Source organism: Myxine glutinosa, chromosome 2 (genome assembly GCF_964187855.1).
Source record: "Myxine glutinosa chromosome 2, kmMyxGlut1.1, whole genome shotgun sequence".
In the NCBI taxonomy this organism is placed as follows: Eukaryota; Metazoa; Chordata; class Myxini; order Myxiniformes; family Myxinidae; genus Myxine; species Myxine glutinosa.
This window is the reverse complement of record NC_136262.1, coordinates 246966720-246987671: the sequence shown is the minus strand read 5'-3', so window position 1 is coordinate 246987671 and position 20952 is coordinate 246966720. Positions and strand designations below refer to the sequence as shown.

General features: G+C 44.4%; 1 protein-coding gene across 1 annotated transcript in view; it reads right to left on the bottom strand.

Annotated features, from left to right (window-relative positions):
• Nucleotides 1–999: 999 nt before the first annotated feature.
• Nucleotides 1000–20952, bottom strand: part of LOC137420686 (rhotekin) — a 274341-nt gene continuing 254388 nt past the window's right edge. Inside the window, exon 14 of the mRNA XM_078772886.1 lies at nt 1000–1659. Within this exon, the coding sequence (XP_078629012.1) occupies nt 1139–1659 (521 nt within the window). The 3' untranslated portion in view covers nt 1000–1138. The remainder of the gene's footprint in view (nt 1660–20952) is intronic.

Here is a 20952-nt window from a genome sequence, read left to right as displayed (position 1 = left end):
AAAATGCTCAGCCATTTTATTGCTAAAATTGGCATGCATGGAATGACACGCATGCAAAACACGTGCAAATGGTGCATGAGGTGTCACAATGGGTGTTTCGAGGCAGTTTGTCAGTTTAGTCTGACTAAGTTCGTGCTTCAAATCCATGAAAAGGAAATCTGGGTTAACTTAAAAAGTTTCTAAAGATAAGTGCAATGATTGCATGTCCCATAATAACGTGATGTCTATAGTCCAAATGACAACCCAAAGGGGGATATTCTAATAGTACAGCGGATAACAACAATTGTGCATTTTATGAGAAAAGCATGAAATTTCTAACATAGTTAGTGCATACCATAAGGTTTATTTTCAGATGTGGAGGGAAGTCAGATTTGACCTCTGAGAACCGTGCGAGGTCAAATCCAAAATGGCCGCCAGTCCACCGAGTCTAATGTTCCTATCTGGCTTAAAAAGACATACATACAAAAATGATCAAAAAATTTCCTTTGACCCTTAAATTCTTTTGAGTAGTATATATATATATATATATATATATATCATGCTGGTTTAATGAGATGAGTCCTGGATTTTACAAGGCAGCCCGCTGCCTTTTCATACAATTTGTGGTGAAGATGTATACATGATAAAACAAGGTGTTCTTGTGCATTGAAAATAGGTCATCAATTTCAAGAGGCATTTTCATATTCAATGTAATTTAGAAATCAGCATGAACGTATTTACCAGATCAAGCTGTTTGTATATTGGCTGAAAATCAGATGCTTTCAACTTGGTCATCAAGATTAGGAATACATGGAAATCTTTGCACTGAACTCAGATCCTGTAAATTGATGAGGGAATGTCTGTTTCTTCTTCATTTTGTATTCATTGTGTTGAAAGGTTTTCTTGTTATAATTAAAGTGTAAAACAACAAAATGAATGCTTTCCTGTATTATATATGTCACACCTAATCATATTCCCTTCATTGTGAAAACGAAAATGACAAAAAGACAGTATTTCCGGAGGAGGTTTTGTGCTTATTTTTCTTTTCCAAGTTTCATGTAGTTAGTTATCAAATAAGTTGTTTTGACAACCTGTTATTAAAAAATGGCTGGCCTCTGTTTATGACGAAATAGTGGATTGGCATGCCTGAAAAGGTAAATCAGACAGTTGTTTGCAGACCACAAAAACGAGGAGTTTTTGGATCTGACATGTTCACATTTCCAACGTCATTTATAATAGCGATGCCAATTGGTTGTTTGCAAAACTCCTGGACAGCTGACACCGTCGCATTACGATTGCATGTATTTTCTGGCAACATTAGACCGTTTGTGTCGGGTCCGTCAGCTCCGCGCTCGTGTGGATCTGGGCTGGGAGGGGACGGATCTGGGCCAGGTTCCACACCGTGAGCTTGATTGGAGCCTCCTTGTCCAGCCTCGCTCCCCGAGCTCAAACCACTGCTGCTCGACGTGGTGCTGAGAGACGAATCGTGGTGGCACAACGAATCCAGCTCATGCCAACCTTTTATGCATCCAGGTGTAGGATTGGCACGTCCATGAGACTTCCTCGAGGCCATATAAACGATTTCTGGGTCTAAAGTGGTAGCTCTGCGTCTGCATCCAGCTGCTCCATCTTTGGATTGTCCATCCCGCTCATAGTGCATTCCACTCCAACCGTCAACTTCTGGATGGAGGCAGACATGGAGTGAGGAACATTTAGACATCTCAATTAGTTGACAACATTAGAATATATGCAAGTATTGGAAAAATAAATAAGTAATTAAGTGCGTAAATAAATAATTTGTCTGTGCACAAATGGGCATTCAGGCAAGCACATGACTTTGCCCATATATTGATGCTCCCACCATATGCATCACAATGCTGCTAGTTGCATCACTTATTGGGGATGAGGCTGTTCCGCTAATAAGTCGTGCACCCTTCTTTGAAGGATCGTGTGCGATCTTTAAGGTCGATCAATAATGCAAACAGGCCCCAGATTAATTTATGCCCATCTGCGAGATGGTGAATTCGCCTTGTTTGTGAAATACCAGAGCTACGAGTCGCATCAAGAATCTAACGCAGACTAGCAGATCAGAGGTGATTATGCTACCTGCGAGTTACCTTTCGAGGCGTTGTCCATAATTATATAAAATGATTGAAAAACAAATAATAAAACAACCATATGGTGTCTGAAATTACCACAAATAGAGTACAAAAATCCATTTCTTCGACACAATTATCATGCTTCCATCGTTTATGCTCTGTTTAGTGTAAGGTCGCGTCCTATGATGCCACTTTCACCAAATAGGTAGCCTGGGGGATGCAGTAGAATGATTTTGTGTGAGTGGTGCACAGCATGCAGGAGTGGAATATGGGCGAGGTGGGACTGAAAGATGAGTGCGGTCCAAAGAGGCCAAAGTGGCGCATTGATTACAGTGAGCGTTATTTCCCTGCTGCGGGATTGGTGTGTGCTGTATGCAGGCAGGATGGCCTAGCGGTACGCACACTCACCCCTGAGCTACTGTATCTAGCCTGGGTTTGAATCTTGGGATTGGTGTGTGCTGTATGCAGGCCGGATGGCCTAGCGGTACGCACACTCACCCCTGAGCTTCAGTATCTAGCCTGGGTTTGAATCTAGGGATTGGTGTGTGCTGTATGCAGGCCGGATGGCCCAGTGGTACGCACACTCACCCCTGGGCTTCTGTATCTAGCCTGGGTTTGAATCTAGGGATTGGTGTGTGCTGTATGCAGGCCGGATGGCCTAGTGGTACGCACACTCACCCCTGAGCTACTGTATCTAGCCTGGGTTTGAATCTAGGGATTGGTGTGTGCTGTATGCAGGCCGGATGGCCTAGCGGTATGCACACTCACCCCTGAGCTACTGTATCTAGCCTGGGTTTGAATCTAGGGATTGGTGTGTGCTGTATGCAGGCCGGATGGCCTAGCGGTACGCACACTCACCCCTGAGCTTCTGTATCTAGCCTGGGTTTGAATCTTGGGATTGGTGTGTGCTGTATGCAGGCCGGATGGCCTAGCGGTACGCACACTCACCCCTGAGCTTCTGTATCTAGCCTGGGTTTGAATCTAGGGATTGGTGTGTGCTGTATGCAGGCCGGATGGCCCAGTGGTACGCACACTCACCCCTGAGCTTCTGTATCTAGCCTGGGTTTGAATCTAGGGATTGGTGTGTGCTGTATGCAGGCCGGATGGCCTAGTGGTACGCACACTCACCCCTGAGCTACTGTATCTAGCCTGGGTTTGAATCTAGGGATTGGTGTGTGCTGTATGCAGGCCGGATGGCCTAGTGGTACGCACACTCACCCCTGAGCTACTGTATCTAGCCTGGGTTTGAATCTAGGGATTGGTGTGTGCTGTATGCAGGCCGGATGGCCTAGCGGTACGCACACTCACCCCTGAGCTACTGTATCTAGCCTGGGTTTGAATCTTGGGATTGGTGTGTGCTGTATGCAGGCCGGATGGCCTAGCGGTACGCACACTCACCCCTGAGCTTCTGTATCTAGCCTGGGTTTGAATCTAGGGATTGGTGTGTGCTGTATGCAGGCCGGATGGCCCAGTGGTACGCACACTCACCCCTGAGCTTCTGTATCTAGCCTGGGTTTGAATCTTGGCACAACTATGAACTGTCATCCTGATATAGCACATGTAGGACAATTCATTAATATTTGTACCCTCCCTCGGACCGATGGTGACCTTGGTGTCCCATTTGCCAGCCTGAGATTCTGGATGCTAAATATCCCATGATGCTAAATATCCCATGACACCAATATAATACACACACAGACACACACACACACACACAAAATGGAGGTGGATACTTTGAGACCTGGTAGGTCTCCAATCCCTCTCCTGAAACCCACTCACGTATGGATAGCAGCTCACAGCAACTTGCACGCACACACACACACATATATATATGTGCACACCCTCTTATATGTACACACACACACTGTATAATTTCCTGGAGGCACAGCTGTGCCGCTGATGCAGTGCCCCCTGTAGGTTCGAGCAGGATCTTGTAATTTGTTGATTGTCCTGCATATGAACGACGATGGTGTGTGCCCGTCAGTCTTATCAAATTTACACGCACACCTCCAAACCACGAGAAGCAAAACAAGAAGACGTCATGCAGAGCATGACACTTGCAAAATCCACCCCGCCCCAAAATAAAATGTTGCCATGGATAAATCAAATTGTCCATTTCATTAAGATTAAAATTGGCAATCTTAATCAAAGCTCGGGTCAATCGGATTAAAATTGATGATTTTTCAGATTAAAATTGATGATTTTATAAGTTTGACCTTGAGTTGACCTTTTGACCTTAAAAATAGTTGGTTTCCCAAATCGGTGAGGGACTATGCAATTGCTGTTTAATTTTCAAGTCAATCGGATGAAAATTGATGATTTTTCGGATTAAAATTGATGATTTTATAAGTTTGACCTTGAGTTGACCTTTTGACCTTAAAAATAGTTGGTTTCCCAAATCGGCGAGGGACTATGCAATTGCTGTTTAATTTTCAAGTCAATCAGATGAAAATTGATGATTTTGGAATTTTGATCTTGAGTTGACCTTTGCTTTTTGACCCCGAAAACAACAGGCTTCTTTCCAATGACCAACTCTACCATCTGGTGAGGTTTCGTGAAGATCTGTTTAAAATTGTGACCTGTCAGTGATTGACAGACAAACAGACAGAATAACGCACAAGACCAACGCAAAATCGAAGATTTTTCAAGTAATATATTTTTTTCCTAAAGGACTTGGAAAACCAAAATAATTAATTATACACTGATGGGTTAACATCGAAGCATCACTTACTGACAATTTTAATAGAAGTTTAAAGCGCAAATCATTGCCAGCTAAGGTGTGCATAGTCCAGGAAGAGGACAGATTTTTCTCTCCTGCTTGCATTCACGCAAACTCCAGGTGCGACAATACTCTTTAGATGTCTCTGCACCTTATTGGAGGAGGAAGAAGAAGCAGAAGTGGGAAAAGAGGAAGATTCGGTTACCCATACATATTTCAATGTTTTAGCATCACTAAGCTTTGCAAATTGAACGTGAAATTAGCATGAAATGCGAGGGTGATGGATAGTTGCATTTGTGCTGCTTCGGTGTTCTCTCATTTGCAATTGTGGTTTTATGAAATGCAAGGACAGCACCTTTTTTCCTTTTTTAACTGTGGCACCTTGCTGTGACTATCAGCCCAGAAATGCAGCGCAACAACCACAAAGCCAACCTTTCACATTCCAACATGCAGGCCTTTGGCTACAAACACTATCAGTTGAGGAAATTGGGGTCTGTTGGAAGAAGCTCACCACTCATTCCAGACAACAAATCAGGAAGCCATTTTGTTTTATTTATAGATCTACATATTTATGACCTTCCCACATAAATATCTGTCTGTGCCTGAATTAAAATGCTCAATCTGTCTTTAATTTTACAATGTGAGAGGGGATGCGGTCATCCGATGCCAGTGGTTCGTAAACCATCCTCCAGCACCCTGCATGGAATGTTGTTACAGCTATCCAATCTGTAATAGTGGATTCCATGACATTTTACGCAAGAGCAACCTTTGTGCGAGGACCAGGGCCACATAAACTAGCCACCAGTAGGTTTGAATGAAAGGAGAATATTGATTGAGGTATGCCAACAGCCACGGGAAGCAAGAAGAAGCTGATATATCTGATGATAACTCTTCGTCGGAAGCAAAAGAGGAAGAAGGGTTAATGGCCGACATATCAGTTGGGGCCTTCCATCTCCTGAATGTTTTGTTGATTTCACACGTTGTACCTTTCAGCTGACACAGATAGGAACTAGCCTTCACCTGCAAGACTACTTCTTCATTACCTCTGCCACCGAAAATGGTTGGAGATTATATGCTGGCAGCCAAACCACGTTTTCAGGTCATAACCTTGTTTTGGCATTTTAAGTATTTTATTTTTTTGGATTTTGCTTGTCAAGGCCACCTATTTGAAAAATATTTTTGCTGGACTTCTATCATGTAATTGGGCAATGTGAGATAATTTAGCGTAAAACAAAATGGCCACCAAAATACCACATGACTTCCTGCACAAATATCCCAATAATCTAAGTATCGCCTGTCTTAGTGGGGCAGCTTAGCACCGAATTTCAAAGGGATGGGGACATGCCGGATAAAAGCACCAAAATTTTATCAGGCAATCTTCAGGGTCCCAGCTATGATTATATAACCGATGCCAAGCGATACGACCACTCTTATTTGAAATTTTTTATTATTTGTGAAATTGTTTTATGAAAATTTTGGAAAAAACTTTTCTTTTGGGTTTTTGGAAAAGAAATGTTTTTATTGCAGAAATGAGAATCTTTTCCGAACATTTTGGTGTAATTGTTTTTAAAATCGAACTTCTAGAAGTATTTTAAAACAATATTTGAAAATTAGGTGTCTCGGGTGCATTTCCTCAATTTTGAAAATTTCTTGGAAAATTCTTGGAAATTTCTTTGAAAAATTTTTTTGGGGGGTTTTTGGAAAAGAAATGTTTTTATTGCAGAAATGAGAATCTTTTCCGAACATTTTGGTGTAATTGTTTTTAAAATCGAACATCTAGAAGTATTTTTAAACAATATTTGAAAATTAGGTGTCTCGGGTGCATTTCCTCAATTTGGAAATGGTTCTTGCAGAGTTTTGTGGTTCTTGCACAAGGATACCAATGAGGTCTGACTTCTTTCCTTGGCGCAGTTTTCCGCTTTCAGATAGAGAAGGGGGGTGCGGATGATTTTCATGCTGGAAGAAGGTTCCCATGTCTGTATCCCTGTTCTGAGCAACTATGTACAGACGAGAGAAGAGGGACACATCATCTTTCAACAGGGAAACATCCTCTGACTGCTTCCTCTTCCCCTTGGATGGTGACCTGAAGAGAGGCAATGAGTTCCTCTTCACAGGCTCATGGATGGACTGCCTTCGTTCAGTGATGATAGCCTTGTTGTAGCTGTCGTACTGAGCCTTTCCCACTTCTTCTATGGTATGCACAGTGTTGGCCACAGATTCTTCAATCACATGCCGCGTGTCGAGTGCAATCAGCTTGCTTCCTTCATCTAGGAACGGGTTGCTCATCTCGTTGATAACTTGAATAAGGCCCAGTGTTTGCTCGTGAAATGTCTTCTGCGCAGACAGACCTTCTTCGTGGTGCTGGCGTTCATCTTCTGAGATGGCAGTGTACTCCCGCTCAAACTCAGTGAGAATGCGTGCCTGCTCAGCTCCGGCGATCATCCACTTCTTGAAGGCTGGTGGGTTTTCAGTCAGGCCGACTGCTCCTCCAGGGCCCTTCACAAGCTCATTATTTTGTTCATGGGCTTGGTCGATCGGAATGCTGGATAACCTTCTGGCTGTCTTCTGAACAACCCAGTTGCCTCTGACAATAAACTCCTCTTCGATTGTTGGAGGGAGGCTCTCCATGTCGCAGATGTGGATCGGGACCCATCTAGCATAATTATGGTGGTCAAGTGCGAAGAACCATGGTGCCAGGGCTTTCAGAGACTCGACATACAGGGGAAAGTCTCTTTCTCTGTGAGCGCGAATGAAGGTGAGTCCCAGGAGCTCAATCCTCAGGATGGTGTCCCAGTACTGAAAGGTTGGACTCTTCGTGATCATGCTTTGTTTCCAGTCCTCTTCTGTCCTATCTACAGTTGCTGCACCAGCAGCTCCCTTCAGGTAGGCATCATTTTGCAGCTTGGAGAGTGCCAGAGCGCTGACTTGGTGGGCATGCCTGGTTCTCGTCAGGTGTGATGCCTTCAGGAAGGATTCAGCTGTGCCAGCAGAGGCTATGCCTGCCTGGTTTATTGCTGTCGCCCATCCAGATCCGTCTAGGTAGTCTCCAAGTGTCTTCCACACCGCCATCTCCAGGTGGAGTCCGCCGAACATGACAACATACTGGTCTTCACCATGTGTGGTAGGCCAGTGCCACTGAATGAACTTGGCAAGCGCATACAGCGGAGCATCCATTGCTATTATTGGAATCTGTCCAGGGTTCAGGAACTGTGTAGATTCACGGATGACATCCATTCCATGCTTGATCATTGCAGGTGTGGCTGCCTTCTCATTGAAGAGAGGCAGAAGTTGAGTGATGGCAGATTTTTTTTTTTCTTTTTTTTTTTGTATACAAGATCGAGGCTCGTGAAAGAGCTAACATTAATCACACAAAAAGACAAACCGACACACAAAACACACAAAAAACACACACACACACAAACACACACAAAAAACAAGGGGAGCGGCAGACAAGATGGGGAGAGAGGGGGAAGGACACAAACACAACATTTGAGAGCAGGGACATCGGGAGGACTTGGGGGGAGGTGGGAGAGGAATAAAACATATGAACACTGCAAGGACTCTGGGGTAAATTACCGGGGGTAGAAAAGATCAAGGTTTTCGATGGGGGAAGATAAGAGATGGTGGTGAACAGCTGTTTTAAAGACCTGGAGGGAGGAGTGGGATTGAAGGGAGTGGGGGAGTTTGTTCCAGAGGCGGGAGAAAAGGGGAATGAAAGAGTGAAGGTGAGCAGAGAGCCTAGACTTTGGCAGTTTAACCATAAGAGGGTTGCAGGCAGATCTTGTGCGACCTGAAGGAATATTGGGGGGACAGAGCACAGAGAGAGCTGGGGGAGCAAGGCCGGAGAGGAATCGGTAGAAGACAGAAAGACCACCAACCTGCCTGCGGTGAGTGAGTGAAAGGCCCTCGGAGTTGACTACATCGCAGGAGATTCCAATGATTCTGAAAGCTTTGGCCTCAACAGCGTGAAGCCGAGCAAGGTGTGAGGCAGGAGCACCAGCCCAGAGGGGGGAACAGTATTCCATTGAGCTGCGGATGAAAGCCTTGTATGTGGTGAGGAGCTCAGGTGTGCCAAGGAAGGACTTCGCACGACGGAGGATGCCCAGTCGGCGACTGGCTTTGGAGGCCAGCTTGGAAATGTGGTTTTCCCAAGAAAGCTCATGGCAGATAGTGAGACCCAAAAGCTTGAGCGACAGAACTTCTTGGAGAGGATTGTTGAGAAAGTAGATGGGAGGGTTGTCCAGTCGGTCCTTTTGGAGAGACATTGTAAGAGTGTGAGATTTGTCAGGATTGAAAGACATGTTCCACTTGTTTGACCAGTCTGTGATTTTGTCCAGGTCTGCAGAGAGTGAGGAGGCTGCAGACTGCCGATCTGAGGGATGAGGAATGGAGCGACAGAGAGTAGAGTCGTCAGCAAAGAGATAGAGAGGATTTTCAAGAGAGTCAGAGAGATCATTGATGAAGACCAGAAAAAGCACAGGGCCCAGAACACTACCTTGGGGAACTCCAGCCTGAACAGGAAGAGGAGATGAGAGAAACCCATTCAGGGCCACACGTTGACTACGACCAGAGAGGAAGTCCGCCAGCCATGCGTGGAGATTTCCATGGATACCAAAGGAGGAGAGTTTGGTGAGCAGAGCAGGGTGCCAGACCGTATCGAAGGCACGTGAAATGTCAAGGGAGACAGCTCTAATTTCCTGTTTGGCATTGAGGACCTCTATCCATTGTTGAGAAAGCAGAAGCAGCATGTCCAGAGTAGAGTGACCAGGTCTGAAACCAAATTGATGATCAGAGATCAAGCCATTGGAGAAGAGGAAAGATTTAATATCTGAAGCAATGATGGATTCCATGACTTTGCTGATAATTGGGAGAAGGCTGATTGGTCTGTAGTTGCTGGGATCTGTTTTTGCACCTTTTTTGTGCAAGGCGGTGATGTTGGCTGATTTCCAAGCAGATGGCAGATGACCTTGAGCAAAAGAGAGGGTGAAGAGAATAGAAAGAGGGAGTGAAAGAGCAGAAGAACAGGATTTTAGGACCCGTGGGCTGATGCCGTCAGGACCAGTTGCAGAATCAGAGTCGAGGGTTGATAGAAACTTTTCCACCTTGTCAGGAGGAAAGGACACAGAGTCCAGGAGCAGCTGGGTACGACTGGGTACGGTGGGTACAGAGAGGGATGGGTTTGGGACACAAGATTTAGAGGCAAACACAGAGTTGAGGCATTCAGCTTTTTCACGTGCGGAGTCGGCCGTTAAGCCGTTTGAGGTGAGGGAGGGGATGGAGGGGGAACAAACACCAGAAACAGATTTGACCAGACGCCACCAGGATTTGGAAGAGGGAGACAGATACGAGAGTTCGGTCTTGAGAACAGTGAGATATTGTTTCCTGGCTCTCCTGAGGGTGGACACACACTTGTTTCGGGCTTTGTGAAAGGAAATGAGATTTCCTTCCGTTGGATTTGCTTTCCAGGAGACGAAAGCAAGTTGTTTCAGGGCAACAGCCTCACCACAAGATTCCGTGTACCATGGACGGGAGGAAGGGTATGACAACTGAAGACGAGATGGGATAAATCTGTGCATGAGAGAGAGCAATTTACTTTGAAAGAATTCCCAGGATGAGTTGATGTCAGAGGCGGTAGAGATGGGAGACCAGTCCAGATGATTGATGGCTGCTTGAAGACCGTGCCAGTTGGCCTGAGTGAAATGCCAGACTCGTCGACGCTGAGGAGGCTCTCTGAGAATGGTCAGAGAGATGTCCACTTTGACAAGCACATGATCAGATGAGCCGATTGGAGCAGAAGAAGAGCAGCAGACATTTTCAGGGAAGTTTGTCATAACCAAATCCAGAAGAGAAGATGCTCCGTTGACTGAGATCCGGGTCAGGAAATTGACAGATTGTGTCAGTCCCAGTGAGTCGCAGAAGTCCTTTGCTGAAGAGCCATGGCTGGTGAGAGAGGTACCCACACCCAGCCAACTGGCATGGTGACAATTGAAATCACCACATATGAGGAAGAGAGAGTTGGGATGGGTAGATAGAAGTTGGTCCATATTATCAGACAGTGAGATGTAGATGGAGTCATCGCTGTTTGGTGGACGGTACAACACACATATGAACAAAAGGTGGGAGCGAAGGGGAAGCCATAACCAAAGGTATTCCTGGGAATACCAAAGGTATTCAAGCTTCTACTTCTTGAGCAGGACTGTTTTGAAACGAGGCATGGTAGGCGGACCAGGCTATACAATCTCCCTTGACCACCTCTTCTTTTGCCATGCAACATATAGCAACATATAGCAGATATAATTTCAACATATAGCAGATTTAATATAATATGCATGTAATTAAATTAAATATATATAAATGTCTATTGTGCATGCATCTTGCTGTTCGGATCGTTTGGCGCCGGTTCTAGAATTGAAGCTTAGATGCTGAGGAAATGCACCTGAGACACCTAATTTTCAAATATTGTTTTAAAATACTTCTAGATGTTCGATTTTAAAAACAATTACACCAAAATGTTCGGAAAAGATTCTCATTTCTTCAATAAAAACATTTCTTTTCCAAAAACCCCAAAAATGTTTTTTTCCAAAATTTTCAAAATATTTTTTCACAAATAATAGAAAATTTCAAATAAGAGTGGTCGTATCGCTTGGCGCCAGTTATAGAATCATAGCTGGGACCCTGAAGATTGCCTGATAAAATTTTGGTGCTTTTATCCGGCATGTCCCCATCCACTACCTAAGCTGCCTAGCTATCTGCCAAATATTGCATATTTCACTCAGGTCTTCACTATGGACAAGTATGAGGTCACATTTGAGTTTGAGGTCAATACATATACTATAATATTCTTATGGGTCTGAGTATATATATATATATATATATATATATATATATATATATACATATACATATACATATATATATATATATATATATATATATATATATATATATATATATATATATATATATATATATATATATATTAGGGTGGTGCTCAAAATATATTTTTAAAAATATTTACTGGGACATGGCTTTATGTTGTTCCTTTTGTTCCAAAATGAAAAGACACCAAATATGAAAGCAATCTGATTTTATTTAGGGGTGCCACATCAGCCTTCAAACTAAAGGTGTCTACAAAACTTTTCTATATATGGATCGAAAGCAAAACCAGAAGTTTGTTTTATGAAAATCCACCCTCCACTCACTTTCTTTGTATTCTAGCAAACACAAGTTACAATAGCTGCACAAATAGCACTATATTGCTATGAAAACTCAAATTCAATGATAACAATCCAAATGTTCAGTTCATAAAATGAAGAGACACCATATCACATAATATTAAAAAACCCAAATATAATGAGAAATGTAACTCCTATTTCTGGGCCTGTTTCACCACTGTTGCCTTCTTGGCATCGGGGTACATCTTCCTGTGAGCAGCAACAACTTGGAGCAGAGCTTGCTTTTGCTCTTCATCCTTTGTAAGGAGCTTATTGTAGTCTTGTATCAATGCGACACCCCTTTCTGCCCTGTCGTTCACCACGACTAAGCCACTGGCGGCTTTCTTTGCTTCCTGAAAGCTGGTTTCTTGCTCCCATGAACCAGGATCCTTATCCATCCAATCAGTTGGGGTCCCTAGGATGCTGAAGAAATGCTTGGTGTGTTTTGTTATGAGGCCAGCGATTGACAGGGCGGTTCCTCGTTTGATAGCTGGTCTCTTTGGAGAGGGGTTTTCACCGTCATTTTTCAATGCTTCAATCATATTGATCTTGCTTTCTTTGTCAATTCTGGTGTCAAAGAATGCAAATGCCACTAGTACTGGGCTCATGTACCACGTGTGGCGGCCAAGTGCCTTCAAGGCTGCCTGAGCCATCTTCTGATTGATTTGTTCAAACTTTTCCAACTTCTTGAAGAGGTTAATGTCATTCAGGGGAGCCTCAATAGCTTGTGGAGCCCGAAACCAAGCCTGTACATACACAAGGCAGACAAAAATGTTGAAGGCTCGGAGTTCTCTCGCCTCTCGAAGTGTCAAGTGGAACTCTGACCGAAACATGAACACCTGTAGTGAATATAGTGCTTTTGCCATCCATCTGGCTCTGTGCATTGCTCCTGGAGCCATGATCCGGATTCCACGAGGTGGGATTCCTCCCATGTAGATGACAGTCAGTTCTAGGAGTTCACGATAATCATCTCGTGGCTGCTGATCTTTCAAACACACAAGAACGTTTTTGCTTCCAACACAGTGTCTACAGATCCCATTGAAGCCTTCCTCTCTGAGAATTGATCGTGAAGAAACTTCCTGTCCTCGGGGTTGGTGATTATGGCCTCCGAATCTGCATGCCTAAGATCAAACGTCTTCTCCAAGGAGGCCTTGAAGGATGCTTCCTTTTTCTCTTGGGTCGCACCACCCCGCTTTGCACCTTTTTGGAGGCTCCTCCATTCTTCATATAGCCTCTCCAAACGATGGATGCAGTGCTGCTTCGTCGTTGTAGGTAGGTGAGCTTTTTCCCAGAACTTCACAACCTCTTCAATGGTGAGGGTTGCACTCTCCCGGGCAGTGCGATTCTCCTTCTTCAGGTGATGGAAAAACAGGACAAGAGATTGATGCACAGTCGGGAGCTTGGCACCTTTGATGGCATCTCCAGAAGTGGACCCAATGAGATACACATTATCCTGAGCCCGAGTTTTCAATGAAACACTGGTACTAGCACATGCCATATCTGCAAAATAAGCAAGAATGTGGGTAAAATCCTGTTAATTCTTACTCCACAGGGTCACTCTCTACAAAAGAGCCACAGTCAATAAGTTAGGCCTACATATTACACACTAAAAAAGCGTACCCCTGACCCCGGGAACCTGTACAAAACATGCATGAAAATTGCCCAGATAGTGATCATAGGAAGTCTCAAAACTGTATGTATAATATATTGTATATATATAATGTATAATGTGTATTTATGTATATTTATTATTTAATGTATATTTACTATATATTTATTTTTAATATTATATTTAATGTATATATATAATTATGTATTTATTTTGTGTATATACAGCCCAAAAAATGGGAATTCCTATTTTTGCATGGGGGAAAATTCATCACTGATGTGGCACCCCTAAATATTATTGGATTCCATTCACATTTGGTGTGGTTTCCTTTGACACCAAAAGGAACAAAAATAGACCATGTCCCGGAGAAAATCTGCATTTTGCTTTTTTGAAGCCCACCCTATATATATATATATATATATATATATATATATATATATATATACATATACATACATATATATATATATATATATATATATATATATAAAAAAAAATATATATATATATATATATATATATATATATATATATTGTTGTGGATATGAGAATGTTTTTTTTTTTTTGTTGTCGTGTAAATTGTTGTAAAATATCGCCCTCCTTACTCCAGTGTTGTATAAAGGTCAAAGGGCGTTCCCGTAGTTAGTTCCATAAAGCATACATGAAGGACACCATAATATCCCTGTTCAGTAGTTTATTTCCTTATTCTGTGTATTAGGTTAAGGCTTTGTCTTCCATTAAGATGACACTCCATTGCACCAAGTGAAATAAGATAGATCCCCTTTCATTCCCATTCCCAAAACCTCCATTTCCAACTGCGTCATTGCCAAGCCTCAATTGCCAACTACAATAGCCGCCATTAAGCATGTGCTCAGCTCGGGGAAGAAGGGCGTGCCCGCCCATCGTCATCAAGGGTGGAGTCAGAGGGCCTGTGCCCACCAATCAGGGCCGAAGCGAGCTCACCGAGGGGCGTGTCCTGAAGGCCGGCGGCTTGATCGCCTGAGGCGCTATAAAAGCGCGCGCGCAAGAACCGAGTGTGTGGTTGGACCAAGTAAGAGAGAAGGGTGTGGTTGGACCAAAAGGGAGACGTGCAAAGAGACGTGGTTGGACCAAAAGGGAGACGTGAAAAGAGACGTGGTTGGACCAAGCGAGAGACGTGCGGGGAGAGGCGCGTCAGAACGTTGGTTGGTGGTTGGACCAAGCGAGAGACGTGCGGGGAGAGGCGCGTCAGAACATTGGTTGGTGGTTGGACCAAAAGGAAGACGTGCAAAGAGACGTGGTTGGACTAAGCGAGTGTGGTTGGACTGAGTACGAGAAGAGTTGAGTCGAGTATGAGAAGAGTTGAGTAAGGGATCCCTAAAAGAGCAGCTCCAGCCACTGCAAGTTCAGTCACAGCAGCTTCAGCCACAGCAGCAGCAGCCACAGCAGCAGCAGCCACAGCAGCTTCAGCCACAGCAGCTTGGGGGCCTTGACGGCAGTTTTTGAGCAGGGCCGCGAAGGAACAGCGGCTGCTAAACGCGCCGATCGGAAGAGGAACGGCGGCCGTTAAACGCGCCGATCGAGAAAGGGCGGCGGCTGCTAATCCCCGACCCGACCGTGCTGCGGGTCCAGCTGAACCTTCCTCCCCCTCCAGCCATCCACCTCCTGCCATTCCTATCATCATTCCCCGCGTGAGTCTGTCTTTTGTTTGTTCTGTCCTGGGTTTAATTAAGACTGTAGGTAAGCTAATAATTGCACTGTGTCTCTGATTCTTCTGTATATTATTTTATTATCCTTCCTTCTCCTTGGTTACTTTGAGCGTGTAAATAGTAGGAATAAATTTAGTAGTATTTCCAACCTTTTTGTCTTCTTCTTCTTCTTCACATCCGTGTCGCCTTTGTCTTTTCCCTATTGAATACCTGTGGCGCGATCCGGCCAACGTTCGGGAATCGGGTTAGTTGGGGTAACTGTTAGGGCTGCGGGGCCATCCGCTCGGCAAACCAACATCTTATCCGCGGTCCGTAACAATATATATATATATATATACATATATATATATATATGTATATACAGACTTGGCATTTAATCTGGAATATTTTTTTTTCTTGACTTGGGTTTACTTTCTGAACTCAGTATATCAATCTGGTGAGTTTCTTTTACCCTTCGGTGATGTCTTTGTTGAAAGAACCATGTCACTGATTGTCTTTCGCAGCAAGAAGTCAATAACAGGATTATATCACAGGTGGCGTGACAAAATGTAAGGACAGGTACATTTGACGATTGGCTTCACAATTGGGTATATAAGGGTTGTTGCGTTCTGTATTAGTGGAAAACAACTGCTGCACGTCTACAAAAGTTATTGCCGCTTCCTCTGGAGATGGTCCGTCAACCTGACAATGCTGTTTGTCATGGAGTGGTGGCTTTACGAAATTCTGGCATGAAACAACGTGCTATTGCTCGGCAGTATGGCATCACTCAAGGTCAGGTGTCAAAGATCCTGAAACGAAATGCTCAGAGGGGTGTCCCTACTCCAATACCGAGGCCAGGACATCCACGCAGAACCACAAGGAGAGATGATCGCCAGCTGCACCGGTTAGTCTGCAATGGCCGTACCAAGTCAGCTAATCGGCTTAGGGCTGAGTGGCAGCAATTGACAAATGTGCCTGTATCCAGAAGGCTAGCCAACCAACGACTGGTTCAAGCAGGCTGTCGTGCCAGGCGTCCCCTGAGAAAGCCACACCTGACCAGACAACACAGCCAGCGCCGATTGCAGTGGGCCAGAGAGCACCGTCAATGGCAGCCAGGACACTGGAATCACGTGACCTTCAGTGACGAGTCTAGATTTCTGGTCTGTCGTCAAGATGGCCACGCCCGAGTGCGCAGACAAGTGCATGAAGCCCACAACAAAGATTGTATAGTGCCAAGAGTCCAAGCTGGAGGTGGTGGGGTGACCGTTTGGGCTGCTTTTCATGCAGGGGGCAAAACTGACCTGGTTGTTCTGAATGGAAACCTGAACCAGTTCAAGTACAGGGTCATTCTGGAAGAAACATTGCTTCCATTTGTTCGTGCAGCCTTTTGAGGAAACTTTGTCTTCCAAGATGACAATGCACGGCCTCATCGTGCTCGCCTGATCCAACACTTTCTTGCTGACCGTGGTGTCGAGCATATGGAGTGGCCTGCCATGTCCCCGGATATGAATCCGATAGAGAACTTGTGGGCAGAATTAACGCGTCAAATCGACAACTTGGACCAGCAGCCTACCTCTGTGCGTGAATTGCAGCAGGCTATTGTCACTGCATGGCAAGCGATTCCTGTCCAAACCTTGGCAAATCTCGTGATCAGCATGCCTCAACGTGTACGTGCTCTCCTGAATGCTCGTGGGGGTTACACGAAGTACTGAACTGTAATTTTACTGTCCGTAATCCCAGTCATAATTTAGCTTTTGTTTTTGTTGAAAATTTTTTTGGCTAATGTGCAAAATAAAGAGATACTTCTGGAAAACGTAAGGAAGTTTAACACAGTACTGTCCGTGAATTGAGTTCGATATAAGTTTACATCACTTTCAAGGATCAATTTATTTGCTTCGAAATGTCAAATGTGGTTTTTGTTTCTTTTGAAGGTCACATTAACAAAATCTCGAATAATTTCAACATAATTCCAATGAACTTTTGGTTCTAAGTTATCTTGAAAAGTAAGTTCACCTCCACAAAAAAAATATTCCATATTAAATGCCAAGTCTGTATATATCAGGTGAGGACATTGAAGTGGCAAGAGATTTGGAGAATGGAGCCAATATTGTTTAATTTCCTCTTGTGGACAATGCATGATGGGCTTCCATCACCAGTAAACTTGGGGTTGTGGGGGTTGTTGCAGGAGGAGAGCTGTTCTTTTTGTGGAGGTCTGGGAATAATGCAGCATGCACTGAGTGCATGCTCAGTAACATTGGCAGCAGGAAGCTATAGATGGTGGCACGATCATGTGCTGGCAGTGGCAGTGGAGATGGTGAAACAAGAGGTGCTGAGATCGAGAGAGAGAGAGGGGAGTGGAGAAAGAGGCCGATGGGAGAGAGGTGTTGTTTGTCAAAGAAGGTCAAGCAGTAAGAGACAGTAAAACAAGGAGGTGGAAAGCAATAGGGCTGCCAGATGCTTGTGATTGGCAGGTGGTGGCAGACCTCAAGCCACAGTTGGTAGAGAGGAAAGTACAGTGAGCTGGAGGAAGAGTGTCGGGAAAAGGGTTGGCGAGTTTCTTGTCAGCCCTTTGAGGTGGGGTGTAGAGGATATATATTGGTAATTATTTTTGTGCATTTCTTGCTCAAATTAGAGTGTGTGGGACAGAATAAAGGAGGATGTGTGAGAGAGTGGTCCAGGCTGCCTTGAAAGGCTCATTTTGGATTTGGAGGAAGTTTATGGAGGCTGGCCGAACGGTATAGGTGTAAGTTGAGTGTGTAGTAATTTTTTCAGACCAAAAAGGGTATGGTATTGACAGAGTGGAAGAGAAATACAGATGTGTGAATGGTGGTTTGAGCAGTGTATGTTGAGGCTTCTTGGCTGGTTGTGTGTGTGTGTGTGTGTGTGTGTGTGTGGTTTTGCATGAATGTGTTTGTGCATGAGTGTGTGCATTTTTGTGTGTGTGTGTGTGTGTGCTTTTGCATGAGTGGGTGTTTTTGAATGAATGAATTTTTGCTGAGTGTGTGCTTTAGTATGTTGAGTGGTGTATGTTGTAAGGGTAGGTGTTTGTTTTTTTGTTTTTTTTGTGAGTGGGAGAGTGTGTGTGTGTGTGTGTGTGTGTGTGTGTGTGTGTGTGTGTGTGTGTGTGTGTGTGTGATCTGGTGTGTGTTTTGTTGTTGAGTGGTGAAGGTTATAAAGGTGGGTGTTTGAGTTCCCCACCATGTTTACTTGGCTGGTGCTGTGGATTCTGGGAGTGGAAGCTGGGTTGTTGGAGTCTGTGTTCTCACTGACTGGGGGTGGGGTTACATACACATCCAGGTGTAGTTACTGCATGTGGAGGCTTATGTGCCATTGCTGGCCCACCTTAGCTGACCGTATTGAGGTTGAAGGGCCGAAACAGGATGATGCTGAGGACTTCGACTGAGGACCAGGTCAGTGAGGCACACTTGTGACCAGGTGTGTTTTGAAATTATATACACAAACAATCGGACCCCGCTATTCGCCCGGGGTACATTCCTGGAACATCCGCGAAGAGCAAAACCCGCGAATAGTGGGGCATTGTTTCAAAGGAAAAAGGGGGAATAGGTTCCCGAGTCACGAAAATCCGCGAATAGCGAAATCCGCAAATAGGCGGTTATTGTTTCAATGGAAAAAGGGGTGATGGGTTCCCGAGTCGCGAAAATCCGCAAATAGCGAAATCCGCAAATAGGCGGTTATTGTTTCAATGGAAAAAGGAGTGATGGGTTCCCGAGTCGCGAAAATCCGCAAATAGCGAGTCAAAATCCGTGAATGGCCAGGCAAAATCCCCAAATGGTGAGGCATATCCAGAGAATGTCGACGATAATCCGCAAAGGTTGATGAAAGTCCCAGAAATGGTGAGAAAAAACCCACGAATGTCGATGAAAATCCACGAATGCATGACATGCCATTGTTTCAATCGAGAAAACGAAGACACCTAATTGCACAAATAGATACGATGGAGTCTTTTCATTCTGTACAGCAACTTGCAGGGATGACGTGTTATGCAGCTGGTGGGATATCCTGCGAAGCAATGTTCACCGTCTGTTGGGATATCCCGCGAAATATTGTTTACCTGTCAACGGCGGCGGGATATCACGTGAAGATATTCACAGTGTTAATGACGGGATATCACACAAAAGCCATGAAAACGTGGAACACACGGCAGCAAACACAGGAGCAGGTTATGCTCTCGACTCGTAGAATTTTTTTTTTGCGTATGTCCAGCTGCTTTATGCATCGCTGGTGAAAGATGGGTTTTATGAATGTGTCAAACTAGCGGCTCCTGAAATCTTTTTTTGCGCCCTTTAAAAACCGCGAATTTGTGGAACATCGCCGCGAATAGGGGGAAAAAACACCCCGCGACTTGGCGAAACACATCCACGAAAAGAAAGAAAAACAACGTGAATTTGTGGGACATTTTTCTGCGAATAGAGAAACAGGTCGCATTTAATCAACCGTTAATAGCGGAACTAAAATGAATAGCAGAACCGCGAAAAGCGGGGTCCGACGGTATATGTACATATAATATATATATACATATATATATATACATATATATATATATATATATGTATATATATATATATACATATATATATATACAGTGGAACCTTGACTTACGAGTTTAATCCGTTCCGTGACCGAGCTCGTAAGTCAAATTGCTCGTATCTCAAATCAAATTTCCCCATTGAAATGCATTGAAATGCTATTAATCCGTTCCAGCCCGCCAAAAACCACACCAATTTTTTTTTAAATATACAGTATATATAAAAATATCTCGCGCTTTATATTTCACCTGTATGCAGCATACAAGTTGGCAGGATGGCCTGGACTGGAGGTACGCACACTTGACTCTAAAGTCTAAACTGTCCAGCCTGGGTTTGAATCCCGACCCAGCTATAACCTGTCATGGGTGAATCACAGGCAGGGTGATTCATCAATGTGTGTACCGCTAAACTGGGCGCCCCGTTTGCGTCCCATTAGTTGTTGGATGTTAAGGATCTCACCGTGTTTTCCACAAAGAGAAGGCGAGCTATCGCCGGCACTCTGAACAAGTTGACGGTAGAGATACTGTACTTGCACGGCATGATAACCACGTGTCGCACGATCTCTTGTCATGGTCCACAAGATTATCACAGAGAGGTGCAGCTTCCAGCGTTTCGAGATCTGATCCAGGCCTATCCAACGAGACCGGTCCCAGCGTTCTAGGCCCGGTGGTTGTCTCAGACGGACCCGACAACGGCAGTGTTCGTTTTAACTCGATTCGATTCGAGCGCCGACGTGCCGGCGAACAAAACCGGTCATATCTTTTGAACGCGTGGCTCGATTTTTACAAAATAAACTTTTTCTTGAAGGTCTGAACCGTGCGCTCAAAACGATACCGAGTTTGACCCTGAGAGAGCCGTTTTGCGCCGGCAAAGGCGCCTTGTGTGACGTGAGGACCACGTCGTGCTGCATAGATTATCATAAATTATCATATCATTATCGGCGGCGTTATATATCATTAGCGCTATACGACAGAGATACTGTACGTGCACGGCAAGATAACCACGTGACCGGAGCCCACCTGGCGGCTTAAACTCAAAATAACCGAAATGCGAAATCTAAAATGCAGCGCTATACTACGACAGAGATACTGTACGTGCACGGCAAGATAACCACGTGA